Source organism: Saccopteryx bilineata, chromosome 2, assembly GCF_036850765.1.
Source record: "Saccopteryx bilineata isolate mSacBil1 chromosome 2, mSacBil1_pri_phased_curated, whole genome shotgun sequence".
Taxonomy (NCBI): domain Eukaryota; kingdom Metazoa; phylum Chordata; class Mammalia; order Chiroptera; family Emballonuridae; genus Saccopteryx; species Saccopteryx bilineata.
In genome coordinates, this window is record NC_089491.1 from 142,441,601 (window position 1) to 142,462,776 (window position 21,176).

General features: G+C 35.6%; 1 protein-coding gene across 1 annotated transcript in view; it reads right to left on the reverse strand.

The window, feature by feature from the left end:
- The window catches only part of CPNE8 (copine 8), a 219,232-nt gene that overhangs the window by 4,884 nt on the left and 193,172 nt on the right, over positions 1-21,176 (reverse strand). The window contains exons 17-19 of the mRNA XM_066258094.1: positions 18,540-18,642; positions 16,672-16,729; positions 5,049-5,122 (exon numbers count right to left, since the gene is read on the reverse strand). Of these exons, the coding sequence (XP_066114191.1) occupies positions 5,049-5,122; positions 16,672-16,729; positions 18,540-18,642 (235 nt within the window). The remainder of the gene's footprint in view (positions 1-5,048; positions 5,123-16,671; positions 16,730-18,539; positions 18,643-21,176) is intronic.

A 21,176-nucleotide genomic window follows, 5' to 3' on the forward strand; every position in this document is an offset into this window, starting at 1 on the left:
CTTTCCTGAGAAATGAAAATAACAAGTGACTTCATTTCCTTTACCAGTAACGAAGGTCAAGTCTTCAAGTTTTCATGAAAAAAAAAATGTGCCCTCTTTCTTAAACTATTGCTCATATCCTTTTTCTATCACAGTTTTCCACTCAAGCTCTTGGGCCACATTGCTTACTAACTCTTTTAATCACTCATTTCTAATCCCTGTACTTGGGGACATCCTGTTTAGAATAATGCGTACACATTTCTGCATGAATGCTCATTGACTAGTACCGCAAATTACCTTGGACCCTGAAAATGGTAGGGTTAGAGAAATAAATCAATTTGCATTTTGCACTAATTTATCCCATTCATATGAAGAATACCAATAAATGCACTCTATCCTGTAAAAATATACTATTTCCTTGATATTCTACATCTTTTTGTTAGCATCCATCCACTGTAAGAAGAATGTTCCTCATGGTTGCTCTAATGGCCAGTTCTGCCTATTTGTGAAAACAAGTTTAAATTAGTTTGGGCAAATGGCTTGTAGTTGCTGTTATGCTCAATTTTACTTGATTGTTCCTACTGTGCAGAGCTCCATTAGTGATTTTCAAGTCTAAGTCTTCAAGTTATTATTCTCCTTTTAATGAAAAATATGATTTAAATATAATTTTTAAGGAAATGATAGGCTTGCCAGCAGCTGTATGCAACTAAGAGAAATGGCATTGCTTTATCCACAATAGCCAATCCATAGCACAAGCAAGCAAGCAAACAAGTATAAATATATGTATATGAAAATAACTCAGTTAAGTGTTAGAATAACAGTCATAGGATCTCATCCCACTTACTGTTTCTCCTACAGTCATATGAGATTGAATCCTGAGGCAATGACTATAATTACACATAAGGCTGACTACAGCCACTATGAAATAGTGACATAAAATGCCTTCCTATTGGATTGTGCGAACATACTAACTAAAAATAATAACAAATAGTGATATTAATGCATTTATTGAAGAACTGATAAGTGGGAAGCCTTCTGCTGATATTTAGTGCAATATTTTATAATATTTAATTTTCATAGGCATATTATCCATATTTTGAATTTACTTAAGAGGAAGCTGAAATTTGGAGAGTTTAGTTAACTTACCCAATATCAGATAGTTAGAAATATGTCATTATTTAAACCCAAATTAACCTAACTCTGATAAACCATGATAGTAAGGAGAACAGATCTTAATTAGAACTGTGCTGAAAATTAGTACCTACCAATTTATGATCTAAATAACATTGTACAGTTGTTTAACACACCATCTTGGGACTCAATTTCTTTATTCATAAATTATTATAAGACAAAAACTGATCAGTATTTTTAGAAAGATACAAAGTGATATGTGAATAAAGTAAAAAAAAAAGGGGGGGGGGATGAATTAGTTCAAGAATGCAGAAAGGCCATTGCAAAAGGAGGTAATATGGGAAATTTCCAAATGTAGAATTTTAATTGGCCCAATGGTGAGAAGGACTATTCCAGTATAATGACAAGAGAAAAGCACACCCATTGGGGACAGTGTCTGTGTGTGTTTAGCTAAAGAGGAAAATCAGGGTCAGGGTATGAAGACTCTTAAATGTTATGCTTAGGAATTAGAATTAAAGTTATATAAAATACTTGTCAAAATTTTTAGAATCAAACATCTTAAGATTAAATTGTGACTGCACTTCTTAATAGCTTTTTTACTATGGACAAGAGGAATTAAACTTTTAATAATCAAAGTACCTGTCTCATAAAGTCAATTAACAACTAAGTAAAGTAATGAGAGAGATCTTAGTCTACCTAGCACATGAAGGACTTAATAAATGATTAAATGTAAATATTATATGAAGTTGGATGCCACTTAGGATTTGACAATAAAATGAAAACCTCACTTACTACCTCCACTTATCTACTGAAACTCAGTGACCTACTATTATTTCCGGGCTTAGGTGTTTGTCCTCCCAAGAAATTGAGAATTTTGTTTGCTATGTATTAGCTTCAACATGTAAAAATCTGAAAGTAGTAAAAAGGTAAGAGAGACTAAATAAACCATAATTTCTAATATATTTTAGCCATCAGTGTTTATAGCATTAATTATGGCTTAGATATTTTCTGATGATGAGAAGATTGACAATGCTATTTGTGGTGTGCCCTTGCTACTCCAACATCCTAAGTATTCAAAGATATTTCTATTCTTGAAAATAACTAATTTAGAAAATGTTTTAGTTGATGGTAGAGGCTGGAAAATTGTGATGATGGAATGATTTCAAAATCTTATTTAAGATGAGAGAATGCTGATTCTTCTTTAATACAATAATATATGTAAATAATTACCTTGCTTACTACTATTTTCTCAAAGGCCAATCACCATTTAGAAAGTTCTCCATGAAATTAGAAAAAAAGTGTATCAAACCTTAATTAAATATAGGCATGTACATCAAGATATCACTGTCATTCAGTAGGCTACTAATTCTCTGAAGACATTTTCATTTTGTGTTTAGAATCTGTACAATCTCATAGCTCTTTCAGTTCAACTTTATGGAGTAAAATCCCTTGAGTGTCTAGCTAAAAGTCCCCAGGTGCCTTCAAATCCTGTGGGGGCATCAGTTTCATTTTATGGCAGTAGTTTGACTGTCTTAAGGATTCTGAGTGTCAAGGAGAGAAGCACATAATTATACGTATATATACCTTATACTGATAAGAAACAATGTTTTTTTTCATGTCTTTTACTTCCTCTGAGACTCATAACATCATGGGAAGAACAAAGATAAAAGAATTCAGAGTTTGAAGATCATAAAACAAAGGTTCAAAGAGATTTATTGACTTGTTCAAGATCACAGTGCCAACAATACAATTTCATAGATGAGTCCTTTAGTAATATTCTGTCCAGTACAGCATATCCATTGAGAGCCTAAGTACTTTCATGATCAAGAGAATTGTTATTTTATATATATAATAAAAATTGCTGGTTGTTCTTTTATTATATATGTTAGCCCTCTTAAAGAAAACCTTAATGATCTGAGCAATCTTAAGAAAGTAATACCAAGTTTCCTGTAAGCATCATTTAGATAATACTATGAGATACCGGGTTGCCTCTGTTAACTTTGTAAAAATGCATTATAATAGCAACATAACACATTCTAAAGGAATTAAAATTCATACTTCCTTTTAATAATTCAACTTTTGGAAACTGTGAGCCAGACATTTAGATAAAGTATAATTATTTGAAACTATAATTATGCTAATGAGATTCAGGTGAATAATCATATGTCCAATTATGAAAACAAAATATCATGGGGATTCTTAAATAAATGACCACATTATTATGTTCCCTTTCTTAGTTGCTTTTAACCTAATTATTCGTGTGTGTGTGTGCATGCACATGATTTTTACTCTACCAAGAACATTAGGTTAAAACGTATGTCACATTTAACTATCTTTTTTAAAAAACCATTATACAAATGTTTCTAACTTAAAATTTAATTTTGCTAAGACTGATTAAGAATAATGCTATTTAACATTATCAACATTAATTTTTATATTCTCATATTTACAAACAGTATGCTATATTCTTCCTCAAATTATTTTAATAATTTTCATTATATTTTACTGAGCTCTATTTCAGAAATGTATTTCATATACATTAACTCCTTCAATATTTATAACAATGCCAGAACACTGACATTTAGAAAGCTTGCCCAAGTTATCAAAGTTGAACAACCTAGGATTTGAACCAAATTCTGTTGAATTCCAAATTAGATTCTCTTAATGACTGCATTATAGGTGAATGTATAGTTTATTATTTAGGAGAAAATATTGAAGCCCGTTGTTTGCTTCTCCAAAGCTTTCATATCATGTGCTCAAATAGTACTGACACCTCCTACCCATTCTTATTTAAGAAGGTATACTTTATAGCCTTTTCCCATTCTGATGTCCTAAAAGATATAGAGATACTAAAGTATGCAGAAACTCAATTGAATTAACTCCTTGTTTTTAAATTATACATTTTAATTATATTATTATTTTTTTCTTCCTATTCACTTCTAGAATAATAGGCTTTAGTTAAGTATTTTTTTTAAATTCTAATAAAATTGTTAATGATATATATATAATATATATCATTATATATTGTTACATACTATGTCATGTTATTTATTTATGGTTATAGCTAGTGCTCGACTTACGACCACGATTGGTTCCTACAGACCAGTCATAACATGATTTGGTCGTAAGTTGAGTAGGCTATATGTACAGTACTGTGAAATGATGTTATAAAAATCTTTAAGTCAAAGACAAAGACAATTTCCTCTTGGTAGACATCTTGGGAGGGGTTTGATGAAAAATATTCAAGACACAAAACACAAATTGCTGTACTAAGTCTGGGATAACAGTTGAAATGGTGCACGCGGAGATGGTAGTGCTGCCAGAAGCTGGTCTGCACTGTCGTATGCCCAGCTGGGCAACACTTGCACTGCCAGATGAGGATCAGTCGTGGCTAGCTAGCTATTGTGGTCGTAAGTTGCATAGGTCGTAAGTAGATCAATACCTGTATTGATCTACTAGTTTATATATTTTATATATTTATACATAATTTCAAGATCTATTTCTCTACTTTTCTAACCTATTAAGAAAGAATGAAAATATCTACATTTTTGGTTTGTTTATACTAAATTTACCTATTATGTATATGTATCAGCTGCTGCAGACTAAATCACGAATAGATAATGTTATTAAAAAGCCCCCTTATGTTTTTAGATTTTACTTTGACTAAAACCTCAATATTTTCTGGTAATAATAAAGTAGCTAATAATAAAACAGTAATGAAAGTAACATTAACAATTCTGTTTTATACATGGTGAACCTCAAGTCCAGGGAAAGTAACTGGTGCTTATTTTAGGCCCTGTTACTCAATGGGTATCTCATAAAGAATGCACCAATTAAATTAAACAGAGCCTGAGACTCTTCATTTTAACTTAAGTTGTTCATTTACAAATCAGAATTGACAAGGGAACAAAGTAAATAATTTCCATTAAATTTCTTACCTGCACAATGTCCCTTTCAGCATATTTTCCTCTGGAGGAAACTCTTACATCATCTCCATCCAACTCAATCATTGCTTGAAAATAAAATAGAATTATTTATCCAGTGTGTTTTAACAATATACTAAAACAATGTAGAAAATAAGGAAATCACGATGTGAAGAGCAGTAGTACATCCTCTGTAAAATCAGAAAGCTGTTGATCCCTTCATCTTCTCAGTCATTTCTCCCACAGAACTCGACAGAGGGTACATTTTACAAATGAATAAAACAAGCTAGCATCTCATGGGACCATTGAAAGGTGAGAAGAGTGCAGTAAATAGAGAACAGTCAGTCCTTAGGTGTATCTCCCAATCCTAGGGGTTCTCAAATTTGGGTTACACACTTCCGCGATTGTTTGAGCAAGTTATACTAATCCATTCCATTTTAGTTTTTTTTTCCCCCCTAATTTAAGAAACTTGGTACAAATCATCATAGAATTTCCAATAACAATTTGTACTTTATTCTTATTGAAACTATAACAAAGCTTAATATATATTTACATTGCTTAATTTCCATTAAAAATAAATTTTAAAATGTTTGCTCTGCCCTTATACTGATTGGATAAAGTATGATTTTTAAAAAAATGATTTGAGGATTTGTTTCCAAGATTGCTATGATTTAATGACTTGGAGCTAAATGAGGAAGTCCTTCCTGGTGTCAGAGCTCACTTCCTTCAATAGAGACCCCCTGAAAAGCCTTCACAGAAACTTGCTTTGCATAGATGATATTATTGTTAGGAATTATGACATTGTATGTTCAATTCTCTTTCCTCCTGAAAAAAGGTATTTCTAGAAATGTTACAAACATGTATCAAAGTATTATTTTACTAGCATGTTTTATAAATATTTAAAAATTAGACAACGCCCTGGTGGGTGTGCCGGGTGGATCCAGGTGGGGCGCATGCGGGAGTCTGACTGTCTCTTCCCGTTTCCAGCTTCAGAAAAATACAAAAAAAAAAAAAAAAAGAAAAAAAAATTTGATACCACGGGCAGTCTGATTATACTTCTGATTTTGTGGGAATGTGTCTCATATATATCTCTGCTTATGACATGTATATATACATATTGTGTATGTATGTGGAATAATTCTTTTTAATATCCAAGTAAGTAAGTGTCCTTTTACTTCTATTTTATAAACGAATCCTTACAAAAGCTCAGATTCTGATTTTAAAAAATTTAGCAGCTCTATGGACCTAATTTATTTTGAATATGAAGAATTATATTAATAAATGCCCTTATTAATTTGAAACCTCTTTGTGACAGAAAAGATATTTTACCCAATTGTTTCTTATTAGTTTATAAACTCTCTGCAATTCCAATTAAAATCCCAACTGGACTTTTTCCCCTAGAATTAGATAAACTGATTCTAAAATTCAAATGGAAGCAGAGAGATCCTAAAGTAGGTGAGAAACTGTTTAAACTTTTTCATTAAAAATTTAAGTAACTTGCTAGAACTTTTATTTTCTAAAATTGCAATCCCTATGACATTATTTCAAAGAAATCATTAGACTTCAGAAATACAGGGTTAAAGCTTATTTTACAAACTTCTGAATGGAAAACTTCTTAAGTTTCTTTTTTTTAATCTTTCAATCTTTTTGTTTTTATTTTTTATTTTTTGTTTTTATTTTTTTATTTTTTATTCAGTTTTAGAGAGGAGAGAGAGACAGAGAGAGGAGCAGGAAGCATCAACTCCCATATGTGCCTTGATCAGGCAAGCCCAGGGTTTCGAACTGGCGACCTCAGCATTTCCAGGTCGATGCTTTATCCACTGCGCCACCACAGGTCAGGCTAATCTTTCAATCTTGAAAGTCCTTTACAGTATCACTGTTGTCATCTGTGCCAGGCATGGTTCTAAGTACTTTTCAGGTAGTAATTCATTTAATGGTTATAAGAATGTTATGCAGTAGATAATACTAATAGGTCCATTTTACAGATCAGAATACTGAAAAGAGGTTAAGTAATGAGTGAGTAATGAATGATTAAAATATACTATCCTGGTTTTACTTTATATCTAGTAATCAGAGCTGGAGTATTAAGTTAAAAGCTTGAATATATATATATTTGACGGCTTATCTGGCTTCAACGTCAAGATTATTTTAGCAATCAGCTTTGCATTTTGAGATGACTTTGACAATGTTGTTAAAGGTATTATGTTATGATCATCTGTGTTTGTAACTTGAGATGTATAAGCAATTTATCTACATTTTAATCTTTCTAAATATCTTGTTCTTCACAGAGACCAAGATATTAAACACTTTACCAAAATAAATGAAGGCCTTACTCTAACAAGGCTACAGTATTTATGCACCTAACATTTATATATACCAAGAGTTAACATCACTCCCAAACCACATGGTACGGTACTTAATGCACTATAGCCTCTATTTGAACACAATTAAAATACGCAAATCTCTTGACAATGGGTTGATTTTGCAGTCATTGCTCATGCTGATGGAAAATCCCTACTGATTTCAGATGAGAAGCATTTTGTCATTAAGGTGGGTTTTTTTTAACATTTTTAAGTCATTTTTAATTTTTTAATTACAGTTGACATACAGTATATTAATTACAGGTGTACAACCCAATGATTAGTCATTATATAACTTACTAAGTGATCATCCTGAGAAGTCTCATACCCATCTGACACAATATATTTTGACTGTATTCCCTGTGCTGTCCTTGAAATTCCCATGACTCTTCTGTGCCAACCAATCTGTACTTCTTAATCCTTTCACTTTTTTCACCCATCCCTCCAACCCCCCTCCCATCAGGCAAATGTCAAAATGTTCACTGTATCTATAATTTTGCTTCTGTTTTGCTTATTTATTTTGTTTTCTTACATTCAATTGTTGATAGGTATGATTTATTATCATTTTATTGTTCATATTTTTTATCTTTATTTTTTTATACTTCTTAAAGATCCTTTAACATTTCATGTAATACTGGTTTGTTGGTGAACTCCTTTAGCATTTTCTTTCTTATCTAAGAAACTCTTTATCTGTCTTTTGATTCTAAATGATAACTTTGCTGGGTAGAGTAATCTTGGTTATAGGTTCTTGCTTTTCATCCCTTTGAATATTTGTCACTCCCTTCTGGACTGTAAAATTTCTGTTGAGAAATCAGCTGACATAATTATGGCATCCATACCTGTAGGTAAATAACTGCTATTCTCTTGCTACTTATAAAATTCTCTCTTTGTATTTAACCTTTTGCATTTTAGTTATAATGTGTCTCAGTGTGGGTTTCTCTGGGTTCATCTTGTTTCGGACTCTCTGTGCTTCCTGGACTTGTATGTCTATTTCCTTCATTAGGTTAAGAAAGCTTCCTGTCATTATTTTTATCAAATAGGTTTTTAATTACTTGCTCTCTCTCTTCTCCTTCTGGCACCCCCATGATGCAAATGTTGGTATTCCTGAAGTTTTCTCAGAGGCTCCTTACACTATCTTCATTTTTTGGATTTTTTTTTTTATTTTGCAGTTCTCATTAGGTGTTTTTTGCTTTTTTATATTCCAAATCACTGATATGATTCTCAGCTTGATGTACTGTACTGTTGATTCCCTGTAAATTATTTTTCATTTTAGTGCATCTTTCATTTTTGACTGAGTTTTTATGGTTTCTGTGTCCTTTTATATGATCATTCTTTCCTTGTTTAAGTTGTCACTAAGTTTCTTGAGCATTTTTATAACCAGTGTTTTGAACTCTGTATTTGATAGGTTGTTTATTTGCCTCCATTTTGTTCAGTTCTTTTTCTAAAGATTTCTCTTATTCTTTCATTTTGGGGTATGTTTCTTTGTTTCTGCATTCTGACCGTTTGTTTCTATGTATTAGGTAGAGCTGCTATGTTTCCCAGACTTGATAGAGTGGTCTTGTGTATAGAGGTCCTATAAGGTTCAGTTGTACAGCCTCCCCAGTCACCTGAGCTGGATGCTCCAGGTACAACCTAATGTAGGCTGTGTGCACTGTCCTGTTGTAGTTGAGCCGTTGATTGCTGCTGGCATCACTGAGAGGGACTGACTCCCAGGTCAGTCACCTTTAAGGACTGGCTACAACTACAGTGAAAGAGCTGCTGTGTAGGAGTCAACCCTTAGGAGCAGGACTTGCTCTGGGACCTCCTGGGAGATGCAAGGTCAGCCACTGCCTGTGCCCTGACTGGGGCCACCCAGCGTGAACTACAGAACAATGTGCAGATGGATGCTACTTGTGCTGAGCTTGAAGGTGCCCAGGAGAGGCTAAGCTCTGAACCAAGGTTGTCTGCCACTAGTGCCAGGCCTGGGGCCACTTAACAAGATGTACAGTGTACACAGAGGCCAGATGTTGCTTGTTTGAGAGATTTTAGGAAAGTTCAAAGCATGAGGTAAGAGGGGCCATTTGTTTAGAAAAGCCACGGCTTGGGTGGCCTTACAAATTAGGTGGGGTTGGGTCTCAGGGAATCACCTGGACGTGGCAACCAGTGTGAGCCAGGTTGATGGGAACTCAGTTATGGTGTCCACCTGCTAGCTATGCAGGGGTAGGGGATCTCAGAAAATGAACAATGGTTTTTGTCACACTTTGTCTGTCAGAAAGCTGCTCCTAGCTCTGGCCAGTTGGCTCAGTGGTAGAGCATCGGCCTGGTGTGCAGGAGTCCCGGGTTCAATTCCCAGCCAGGGCACACAGGAGAAGCGCCCATCTGCTTTTCCACCCTTCCCCCTCTCCTTCCCTCCCACAGCCAAGGCTCTATTGGAGCAAAGATGGTTCGGGCGCTGAGGATGGCTCTGTGGCCTCTGCCTCAGGCGCTAGAATGGCTCTGGATGCAACAGAGCACTGCCCCAGATGGGCAGAGCATCGCCCCCTGGTGGGCATGCCGGGTGGATCCCAGTCGGGCGTATGTGGGAGTCTGTCGTCTGTCTGACTGCCTCCCCATTTCCAGCTTTGGAAAAATGCAAAAAAATAAAAAATAAAAAATAAAAAAAATTTAAAAAAAAAAGAAAAAAAGAAAGCTGCTTCTCCAGCTTTTGCCCTGATGCCTGATAAACCAGTTTCTCCCCATATGTTCCTGGTTCCTTTTAAGATGCTATCCCAGTGCTGGAGCTCTGACAGAGTGAGTCTGAGTAAGCTCATGTGTGGGCCTTTAAGAGGAGCCACCTGGGTTTCTAGCAGCCCTCCATCTCACTCAGCCACAATATCCACTGGTATTTGCAGCCGGAAGTTATGGGGACTTCTCTTCCTGCCTCTGAAATCCTGGGCTGGGAGGCCTGGTGTGGGGCTAGGACCCCTCACTCCTCAAGGGGAACCTCCACAACGAAGATATCCCTCCCAGTTTTAAACCACCACACAAGGTGTGGGACCAGCCAGTTCCACTTCGCCACCCCTCCTACCAGCCTCAATGTGCTTACTTCTTTAAATTCCTAGTTATAAGACTTCCATTCAGCTAGATTTCAGACAGTTCTGAATAATGGTTTTTCTGTAGTTCAGTTGTAATTTTGATGTGGTTATGGGAATATTCAAGTACTGCATTTACCTACACTGCCATCTTGACCAGTAGTCCTTAAAGTATGGTTTTGTAAAGTATGATTTTTTGTTGGTTAAGAGATAATTTCAACATTACACAGATCAACTCACACTTGGGAAGGCTGCCATAAAATGGTTCATCTGGTGATACGGTAATGTTATGCTACAGTTAAGAACATTTTCCAGAGTTTATTAGGTTTTCAGTTAGAATTCTCTAAATAATTAATTACATGAGGAATGCTAATTTGTGCTCAAAGTATAATTTTATTACTGATAATTCATTCTGTATACATATGACATTTACTAGACTCCAGAGAGCCACTTGCAATTATAACATTTGCCTCTTAGCCTTCTAAAAAATATTGTTCAGTCAGAATGTAATCTTCTTCTTTTTTTGTTGTTATTTTCTTCAGTGTATGGATAATATATTTGAGTTAAAAACATTGTTTTAAGTTTTATTTTTCTATACATGTTATTGCAGCATTGCTGGTGCACATCCTTGATAGAGAGCCACCACTAAATTTGTTTAGATATACAATATATGTCATACTTTAGTAAATATGTGTGTGACTGATAATAAGGGAATTAACTTATAAAAATACAGAAGACCTATTTTTTTCTACTTACTAAGGATGTAAAGAAGAGACTTCATTATATTCAAATATTTTCAAGAGTTAATTCCTCTTTTGGTCTAGGTTTGTTTTCAAGTTTTTCATATTACTTTCAGACATAAATATACATTGATGGTGACAAGCCAGCTAAACTTCTCCTTTGTTATCTAATTTGCTAGTTAAAGAAAATAACAGTTACTCGGGCAAAAATGTATTAGAATGATATCCAATAAAGTATTAATAAGGGAAACTAAAGAGTTAAAATTTTAGTGCAAGTTGGCTTTAGTTATAATCAATAGGCATAATGGTTAATGCAAGTAAAAGATTTGTTCCAGGAACTGAGATACCTGAATGGGCCTATATGACTTCACGACATCTGCAGTCAATCTACCTTTGTGCCCCAAGAGTTTGCAAGCAAAGCCTTTGTGCTACAGGGATGGAACGCTGCCCCCCCACACTGAATATGATCTAATTAATTTTATCTTGAGTTCCAAACCCTATTCCTACCTTTTTCTTCCCCTTCTAAAAAGTTTAGCTGAGATAAGATGTTAAGGCAGCCTTGGGTACATGATCTTCATTCTTCTCAGATTGCAAACGGTAAAGCCAGCAGCCAGGGCTGCCATCACAGCAGCCACCTGGCCCATGCAGGTTCGCATTGGATTCGGACAGTCAGTAAAGAAACAACGGAGCCAAAAACTGGTGGGCCATAGTCTTTAATCCTAGCTTGCACCCGGCGGGCAAGCAAAAAACACACACTGGGCTCCAAAATCCACTCACATTCAGTGCTCACAAAGCTACTGACTTATCCGAGTTTTCTAGAATCAAAGGTTTCTAGTTCACCAGACTTATTCACCTCTGTTCCCCATCTCCTTCCTTCTCCCTGCACAAACTCTGCACTAACTGGCTTCTCACTCAACATTCCACCATCTTGGCTGCTTCTCCTGGCCTCCTCCACATGGCCTTTCTCTGCTCTCCTCTCTGCTCTCTCCTCTAATGATAATCTCAGGAACCAAGAGAACAAGCTCCTGTTCTGCCCCTATTTTATGGTGTAGAAATCAAAACCTTTAATCCAATATACAATATAGGGAAGTCTCTAATACAAAGTCACTTATCAGAGACATGATAGGATTGTACCACTCCACATCAAAAAGGGTAGGAAAGGCTTAATCCCAAAACCAAGCCCCAGGCTACAAGGATTCTGCCTGCCCACAGCCTGCCCCCAACACACATTAATATCATCTGGGTGACGGCCTCCACATGGGCAGTGGTGCCATCTTTAACAAAGTGATCATCATATATTTTATCTGCCCAACACGAACCATCTGAATAAAGTTATAATACCTGTCTCCACTTGGTAGCTCAGTGGCGACAGGCAGCATAAATGCTAACATTTCCAGTTTCAGTATCTCCCACTCTCCAGCATGTCTTTTGGGTCAAAAAGCTGTATGTGGCACTTCTGAGAGCAAGAAGGAAAGAAATGAAATGCAAGTAGTGGGAGAATAATGTTCAACCTTCAATTTTTTTTTTTTTTTTGTATTTTTCTGAAGCTGGAAACGGGGAGAGACAGTCAGACTCCCGCATGCGCCGACCAGGATCCACCCGGCACGCCCACCAGGGGCAACGCTCTGCCCACCAGGGGGCGATGCTCTGCCCCTCCGGGGCATCGCTCTGCCACGACCAGAGCCACTCTAGCGCCTGGGGCAGAGGCCAAGGAGCCATCCCCAATGCCTGGGCCATCTCTGCGCCAATGGAGCCTTGGCTGCGGGAGGGGAAGAGAGAGACAGAGAGGAAGGAGGTGGGGTGGAGAAGCAAATGGGCGCCTCTCCTATGTGCCCTGGCCGGGAATCGAACCATGGACCCCCGCACGCCAGGCCGACGCTCTACCGCTGAGCCAACCGGCCAGGGCCAACCTTCAAATTTTAAGATCACCTGGTCCTCGATCAGCTTGATGTAAGTCCCAGTTCCCCAGCAGTACCTGTCCTTGGAAAAGTATACAAGACAGACTTTCTAGCCACGAGAGATGGGATAAAATCAGAGACCCTTTTAGTTCTCCCCTACTCCTAACATGCATCAAAGCAGGTAGCCAGATGCTGCTTTAATTTGACTTTTTTGCCTTTAAAGGGTAAAGAAATCCCACCTTGTTCTCTTTCTTCTTAATAAAGGTGCTTTATAAAGGAGTGGAAAGTCAATGGGAGAAAATTTTTACAGAAAGTTAAAAACTGTTCTTATTAAAATACAGAAATAAGAAATTTGAATACTTATTAATCTAATAGTTTATTTCCATTTCCTCAACCTTCAAAGAATGGATTGGATGGCAAAATATTATTTTTCTTGCCCATGCAAACAATGCCCTTCTGGTTAAAAATGTGTAGATGTTGGATTTAGGTGGTTAACTGATAAAACTTGCAAGTTTTATTTCATTTTTTTCCTGTATCAGTTTGTCAGTGTGGCATATAAACTTACTCTATATGGTAGATTCAGAAGTGCCCAGAGAAAGGCTCTTCTGATAATACAGCAGCAATCTGAATGAAAATTGGAGATTTTCTATATTAAACATGAGTATTCTGCCCTCTTCCTCTTAGCCATGGAGGAAAGAAAAAAAAAAGTCCTTTAGAGAAGCATCTATTGTCTCCTAGTGAAATAGCCTACTTTCTAGTACTAGGCCTGGAAGATTTTTCCATCCTATTTAAACTCCCATCACGGTTAAAGTGGAAACCAAGTATTGTAGGATTTGAATTACTTGTTCATGTTTGCCGGAAAAAATTTCACTTTAATTCCCAGGAGGTAGGTAATTCTACTGGGAAGGTAATTTCCTTTTTTGTCTATAATCTTTACTCACTGTCCCACAATGAAAGAGGAAGAAGCCATAAGATTACTAAGATTAGGAGAAGAAACTGACCTTGAATCTCTCTTTCTTGGGGCTGCCTATCCTCAGGTTGAAGGCAATTTCTCCCTGTGGCATGCTTAAAAGGCAAGACTCAGTTCTCATAGGGAGGGGGCCTGGAAATAAGGGTGAGGTCATTTAATCTTGGGGGGAAAAGTAGTGAGAAGTCTGCTTCTGTACACAAGTTAATCCAAATTCTCCAATTCTGTAGTGCTAGCAATAAAGCTTATATCCTAGTCTCTGTCTGAGAGTTTCCTGCATATCTTCTTCTCAGTCAATTCAGAAGTCAGAGGAAAATGAAGAATTACCACACCTCAAAACCCTAATAAATAATTCACTGGGAACTAAAGGAAAGGACAAAATAAATAGCTGTGTCTTCTGCTAGGATATATGACTAGAAACATACACTAAAAGGGTCAGTGGCTCTGTATCCAAGCATTATGTGTGTGGGGTCTTAATGAACAGGTGACCAGGGTTTGCTATCTCTGAGAACGTACACATTAGGCAGACTTACACAGGAGTCTGGGAGATGTAAGATGGACCCAATCAGAGGTGTATCCTTGAGAAGCAAAAAAAGCAATTTAGTAGCTGAAGAAGAATGTATGCGTGATTTTAACCTAGCAATGGGAAATTTGTAAATCTCAGTCTATCACTAATTAATGCAGAAGATGAAGTGCCCAAAGCATTAAGCAGAAAGATGTGTTTTAGCTTTCCTGACTCCAGAGAACTGTGTCATATTCATGCCTGAAATACAAAGTAAACAGACGCAAGTATCCAGAGACAGAGAAACGACTGGCAGAAGCACATCCATCAGGCCGCAGGACTTTTTTGCTTTAGAAAATGGAAGACTATAATGATGAAAAGGATGACCAGCTAAGTATGGAATCAAAGGAAGGAATTTCATGGTCAACTTTACATTTTTTACTGTAGTTCTTTACTTGAGAGGGACCAAGAAATCTATACTACCCTTATGGAGGAGTGTTGGGCGGATAAAATGTATTATGCTCACTTTGTTAAAGATGACACTGCCCACGTGAGGCCAACGCCCAGGTGATATTAATGTGTGTTGGGGATCATTGTAGCCTGGGGCTTGGTTTTGGGATTAAGCCTTTCCCACCCTTTTTGATGTGGGGCGGTACAATCCAATCATGCCTCAGAGAAGTGACTTTGTATTAGAGACTTCCCTATTTTGTATATTGGATTAAGAGTTTGGATTTCTACACTATAAAATGGGGACGGAGCAGGAGCTTGCGCTCTTGGTTTCTGGGACGATTAGCATGAGAGAGCAGAGGGAGCAGAGCAGAGAGCAGAAAGAGGCCATGTGGCCAGGAGAAGCAGCCAAGATGGCGGGTGCTGAGTGAGATGCCAGTTTGTGCAGAGTTTGTATCTGGGATAAGGAAGGAGATGGGGAACTGAGGAGAATAAGGCTGGTGAGCTAGAAACCTTTGATTCTAGGAAACTCGGATAAGTCAGTAGCTTTGTGAGCACTGAATGTGAGTGGGTTTTGGAGCCCAGTGTGCGTTTTTTGCTTTCCCGCCGGGTGCAAGCTAGGATTAAAGATTATGGCCCACCAGTTTTTGGCTCCGTTGTTTCTTTACCAACTGTTCGAATCCAATGCAAACCTGCATGGGCCAGGCTGCTGTGATGGTGGCCATGGATACTGGCTTTACAAGGAGATACTAGTGATTAAATGAGAATCAACCCAGTGATAATTTTACTAAAATTAGCCACCTACATGCCCAAATTAACTTGTAACAGACCAAAGTTCATTCCAAATATTCTAAAATTATTTGCATTTCCAAAGTCCCAAGCCAAAGAAACTGTCATTGTTAATATAAAACACCTGAAGCAGGTGAATGTTACAAAGTCTTGCAGGTGCCTACCAGTACAGAATTCTCTTAAAGGAATTCACCCGGAAACTAGTAACAAACTGTCCTTAAAGAAGTTTACCAGATCACTAGTTACACAAACACCTGCCACTTAATTATTATTTGAACAAAGCCTGAGCCCAAATAGAAAACTGCCCAGTAAGTCAATTTAGTAAGATTACATAAAGTTTCCTTAAACCTTGGATCGTCAGTCCCATTTTCATTTTGCTCTTTCATATGACATAAGTTAGATATTTATAAAGCCAATGTCTATCAACTAGTCAGGATCTGAAAATCCTTTAAAGTAGCATATCATTCTGTGTTAACATTTCTGTTCACAACCAAATGGTTTATTAATTTAGTGTTCATCCTTAAAGGGTCTTAGTAAACCTGGGGAGTATGTTGCCCTGTGTACAAAAACTCAACTTATCACCCTGAAAATTTTTAAAAAAAATTATTGTGATGTACAAACCATCTCTATTGAAATAGAAAGATACATGTTGCTTTAATATATACTAGAGGAATAATGTTCTACTCAGAAGACGTCTTTTAATTTGCTGACCATAATAGACTTCATTGTGAGATAACTACATTTTTGTCTAATGTACATGGACATTATGTATAAATCTACATGCACATTCACATTCCTATATTTAAAAAAGAGTAATAGAAACTTAAGAGCATAAGTCAGATTAAATAAATTCCCAAGGAATACTACTGAAATTTCATTACTCACCATCAAATTCTGCTGGTCCAACACCAACTATGATTATCGACATTGGAAGTTTTGAAGCCTTCAAAGAAATTACAAAATTAGTTCACAATTAAGAAACTGAATTAAGAAAAGAATTAAGATTTAAGAATAAAAATGACTATCCTGTTTTGATATTGTTTCACAGCTGTCCATTAAGTAGTTTTACACATATTAACAATAACACAGAATAACATAGGTAATTCGTATGCTTTCCCAACTCTGTACACAGGCTAATGCAGTGGGACATTCTACAGGAGTGACCAGCCTTGGATAACATAAAAAATAAAAAGTATCGAGCTTCAGCTTTCACTTGCTATTATCAACCAAATCTACCTAAGATGACTTTCGGTATCTTTGGTCTCTCCTCATGTTCTCTCTCTTCTCACAAAATTTTCAATTGCTAAAGGGAGAAAAGGTACCATATTTGTGAAACAGTGGTCCCTTATTCAATCTCATTTATACTCATGATTAGGAAAAGCAATTTGCATAGCAAATAAGGGCATACAAATGATAATTGCAGAAAGTTATTATCAGTATGAATAATTAATATATTAAGTATCCATGAGATTCTGAGGAACACTGACAGTGTTATGGCATGTTTTCTCATTATAGGCATCACTTAAATGATATCACTTTAAATATTTTAATGGAAAAAATGTGAGATCTAGTCACAGACAGATGCAGCTCTAGAGCAGCTTCATCTTCATCTGTGCAGATCACTGAACTGTAAATAATTGTTCCTCAGTGCATCATGTCCTGTTAGTTTAAACCTAAATTATTAAATCCATATTTTCCTCCCTCTGGTGATGGGTTTATTTATTTTTAAATTTTATTTAGAAAATTAAATTTAATATGGTGATATTGACAAATAAGAGTACATCAGTTTCAAGTAAACAGTTCTACAGCATTTGAACAGTTTATTGTGTTGTGTGCCCATCACCCAGTCAAATCATTTTCTATTACTATATATTTGTCCGTCTTTACTCCCCTCCTCCTGCCCCCTAAATTCATATTTTAAAGTTCACATTAATGCCACTGACCAGAACATTAAAAAAATCAAGATAAATTGAGCCCAGGTGTGTCTAGTTAAAAAATAAACTAATAAATGTAAGAAGACTTTACTTCTTCTCCTTTTAATGTTTGGTTTTTCTAAGCTTATGTCTATAAAGTATTTGATTTTATCCCATGTGAAACTATTTTTTCTCACATCAAGTAGCTAATTATATTTTTCCTATATCATTAATAACTGAGGTATGACAAGCATTCAAGCAACCCATTTTTACTACATGTATACTTTGTGTCAAACATCGCTAAACCTGGATATAGAAAGGAAAGTAAAAATAGAAATAATTTTACTGATTATAATCTAGTAAATGTAGATTTTATAAATTATTATCTAATAAAGAAGACAATCAAATAATCATTAAGTATAACATAATTAAGAATTATGAGAAAAAATGATTTTTGAATCAAGTCCAGTTCCTATCTAATTCTATAGGAACAGAAATGAGCACAGTTCTCCCATAAATGTGAATATTAAATGTTTTGTACACATTGTAAAACTGTACCAGTACATCAAACTAACGGAGATAAACACACTCATGCACATAAAGGGAGTGCTGTTACCTTATTTATTTTTATTTTTTTGGAAATAATTTTGTTACAACTCAGTTATCCACACCCTTAGCTTAATCCTTATGGATTAATGATGTCTGGTGAAGGTGAAGAACACAACTGGCTCCAAAGCACAGGCATTTTGTTTCCCTGTGAAGTCGCTTAGGCTCTGGTCTCAGCCTGCGTAGCACCCTGCTGTCACTCAGACAGCCCGAAACTTAACAACTTCTACTTACATTAACTATAGACTCCTTAGTTTGAGCCATATCTGAGATAACACCATCTGTCACAATCAGGAGCACAAAGTACTGGGAGCCATCCCTCACAGAAGAAGCATATCTGAAAGGCAAACAAAACAAAACAAACAAAATATCAAAGGTAAAGAACATCACAGAAAATAAAAGTTCCTCTCCACGCGATGGTTGCTAAATATAATTTGGGATAGTCAACAAACCTTTTAATCTCAAGAGAGTACTTAAACATATTTTAGCATCCTAGACCATGAAAACTCACAAATATATATTTTCCTGAAATAGCACACTAGAATAATAGCAACATTACTGCATGCTGGCACACAGCAATGCCTACCTGCTTTGGAAATTTATTCACTAATAATAAGTGAACTGGGTGAGGTTATGTTTAGCACAATGGAATGGATATAACTTTTGGAAATAGATATTCTGGTTAAGCATAATATTATGTGTATGATCTTCAGTAAACTATTTAAGCTATCTGAAGTTTTATTTTCTTAGTCTTAAGAAAGATAATACACCTTTCTATTGTTAATAATGAAACCCCTAGTATGGTACTCAATATATAGTATAATACAGTTCTCTAAGTTAGCAATACTCATAAGTGCTTTTAGTTTTGGAACTAGACTTCATCATTGCATATATCCTGAATGTGTTCAATGTCGCTAAACTGTACAGTTTAAGATGGCTACTATCATGTTATATGAATTCCACATTTAAAAAATGAATGAAAAAAATGAAAAAGAAAAGCTTTTAAAAATATCCAGAGTTCAAGTTCTTAACATATGTTAAAGTAATGAAACCTGAGACAAAAAGAAAAAAAGCTAGGCACAGAAGGCCATAAAAAAGAAGGAAATCTTATCTTTTACAAAAGCATGGATAGATCTGGAGAGTATTATGCTAAGTAAATCAAGCCAGTCAGAGAAAATCAAGTACCATATGATTTCACTCATATGTGGAATCTAAGGAATAAAATAAACTAACAACAAAATAGAAACAGATTCATATATACAGAGAACAGACCAAGAGTTGTCAGAGAGGAAAGGAATTGGGAGGCAGGGTAAAAAAGGTAAAGGGATTAACAAAACCCTCATAGACAACAGTGTGGTGATTACCAGAGGGAAAGGGGGTGGGGGAGGTAGAGGAGGGACAAGAGGGGATAAATGGTGATGGGAGGGGACTTGACTTGGGGTGATGAACACAATATAATATAAAGATGAAGTATTATGGAATTGATATCTGAAACCTATATATTTGTATTAACCAATGCCACTCCAATAAAATAAATTAAAAAATAAGGTCAAATATTTCCCCTCTAAAAAGAAAAAAATTAGGCATGTAATAAGAATATAGTACTTAAAAAGTTTATCAGAAATCTCACCAAATTACTTAGTAATTTATAGAGAAATTTTTTGAATTTGTTATATATTTTTTCCATCATGTTGTAAATTCTGTGTCTAAATTCTCACCAAGTAAACTTTTATGATCTTTAGTATATAACTGGTATACAAGTCATATCTAGTGATAAGCAAGCATTATGTTAATCTTAGGAGACCATAAACAAGAAGAGTTTGTTTATTTTTGTAAAAAGAATCCCTGAGTGAATCACAGAAAAAAATAGATTAAAAAAAAAATCTTTCATTGATTACCAATGAAATCCCTTCACACCCTATAGGAGCCTAAGAAGGTAAGTTAAACAGGTCAGAGACAGATCAATAGCATAATATTTCAGGGCAAAACTTACTTCTTGGAGAGCATAATTAACCACTGTATGAACAAGAAAAGTATTTACAACTTTGCCAAAGACAGGGAAACTAATAACTGCTCACAGATTAATGAAGAGACTACAGTAAGTGGCCTGTACATCCCTTGTAAAGATAGTGTTGAACTGGTTCCACAATGAATAGTCAAAAATACTCTCACTATACCGAACAATCAATCTTGGAGATAAAAAACTTGTATGATATTAATTTCATGGTAACACAATCAATGGAAAACAATCCAAAACAGATATGAGCCTCTTCTATTTTGCCTTAACTTTTTTTTAAGAGGCTAATAATCTTCTTCAGAAATTTATTTTTAAATTTTTAAATATCCATTTTTTTAAAAGCATTTTTTCCTGACCATACTTTAGAAACTAGAGTTTTATATTTCAAGTGATTAATGGAAGGCTATAAATAGTAGTGAGAAAAGCTTCTAATAGTACAACAGGAAGGTTTTTATACTTCTCTTTCCACATGATGCTCTTAAAATGACATATTTCTACCAGGTTCAAAACAATATAAAAAGTTGACTATTACTCATTCTTATAAATACCACTTCAAAGGGCTTAATGGTCTGTTTTGTTTTTGTTTTGGCATTTCCTTTTTTATTTCTCTTTCACTGTTTCTCGCTGTGGAGAAAGTCTCAGTTGTTAGTATGTCTTTGTTCCACAGCTTGAGATAGAACAGTTAATACAGAAAACTGCACACAACTAATGTATGCAATTTGATGAGTTTGAACATATGTATACACTTGTGTTACCATCAAAACAATCAAGGTAATAAACATATCCCTCACCTCCAAAAGTTTGTGTCCCTTTGTATGTATGTGTTAGGAACATTTATAGTAAATCTAGCCTTT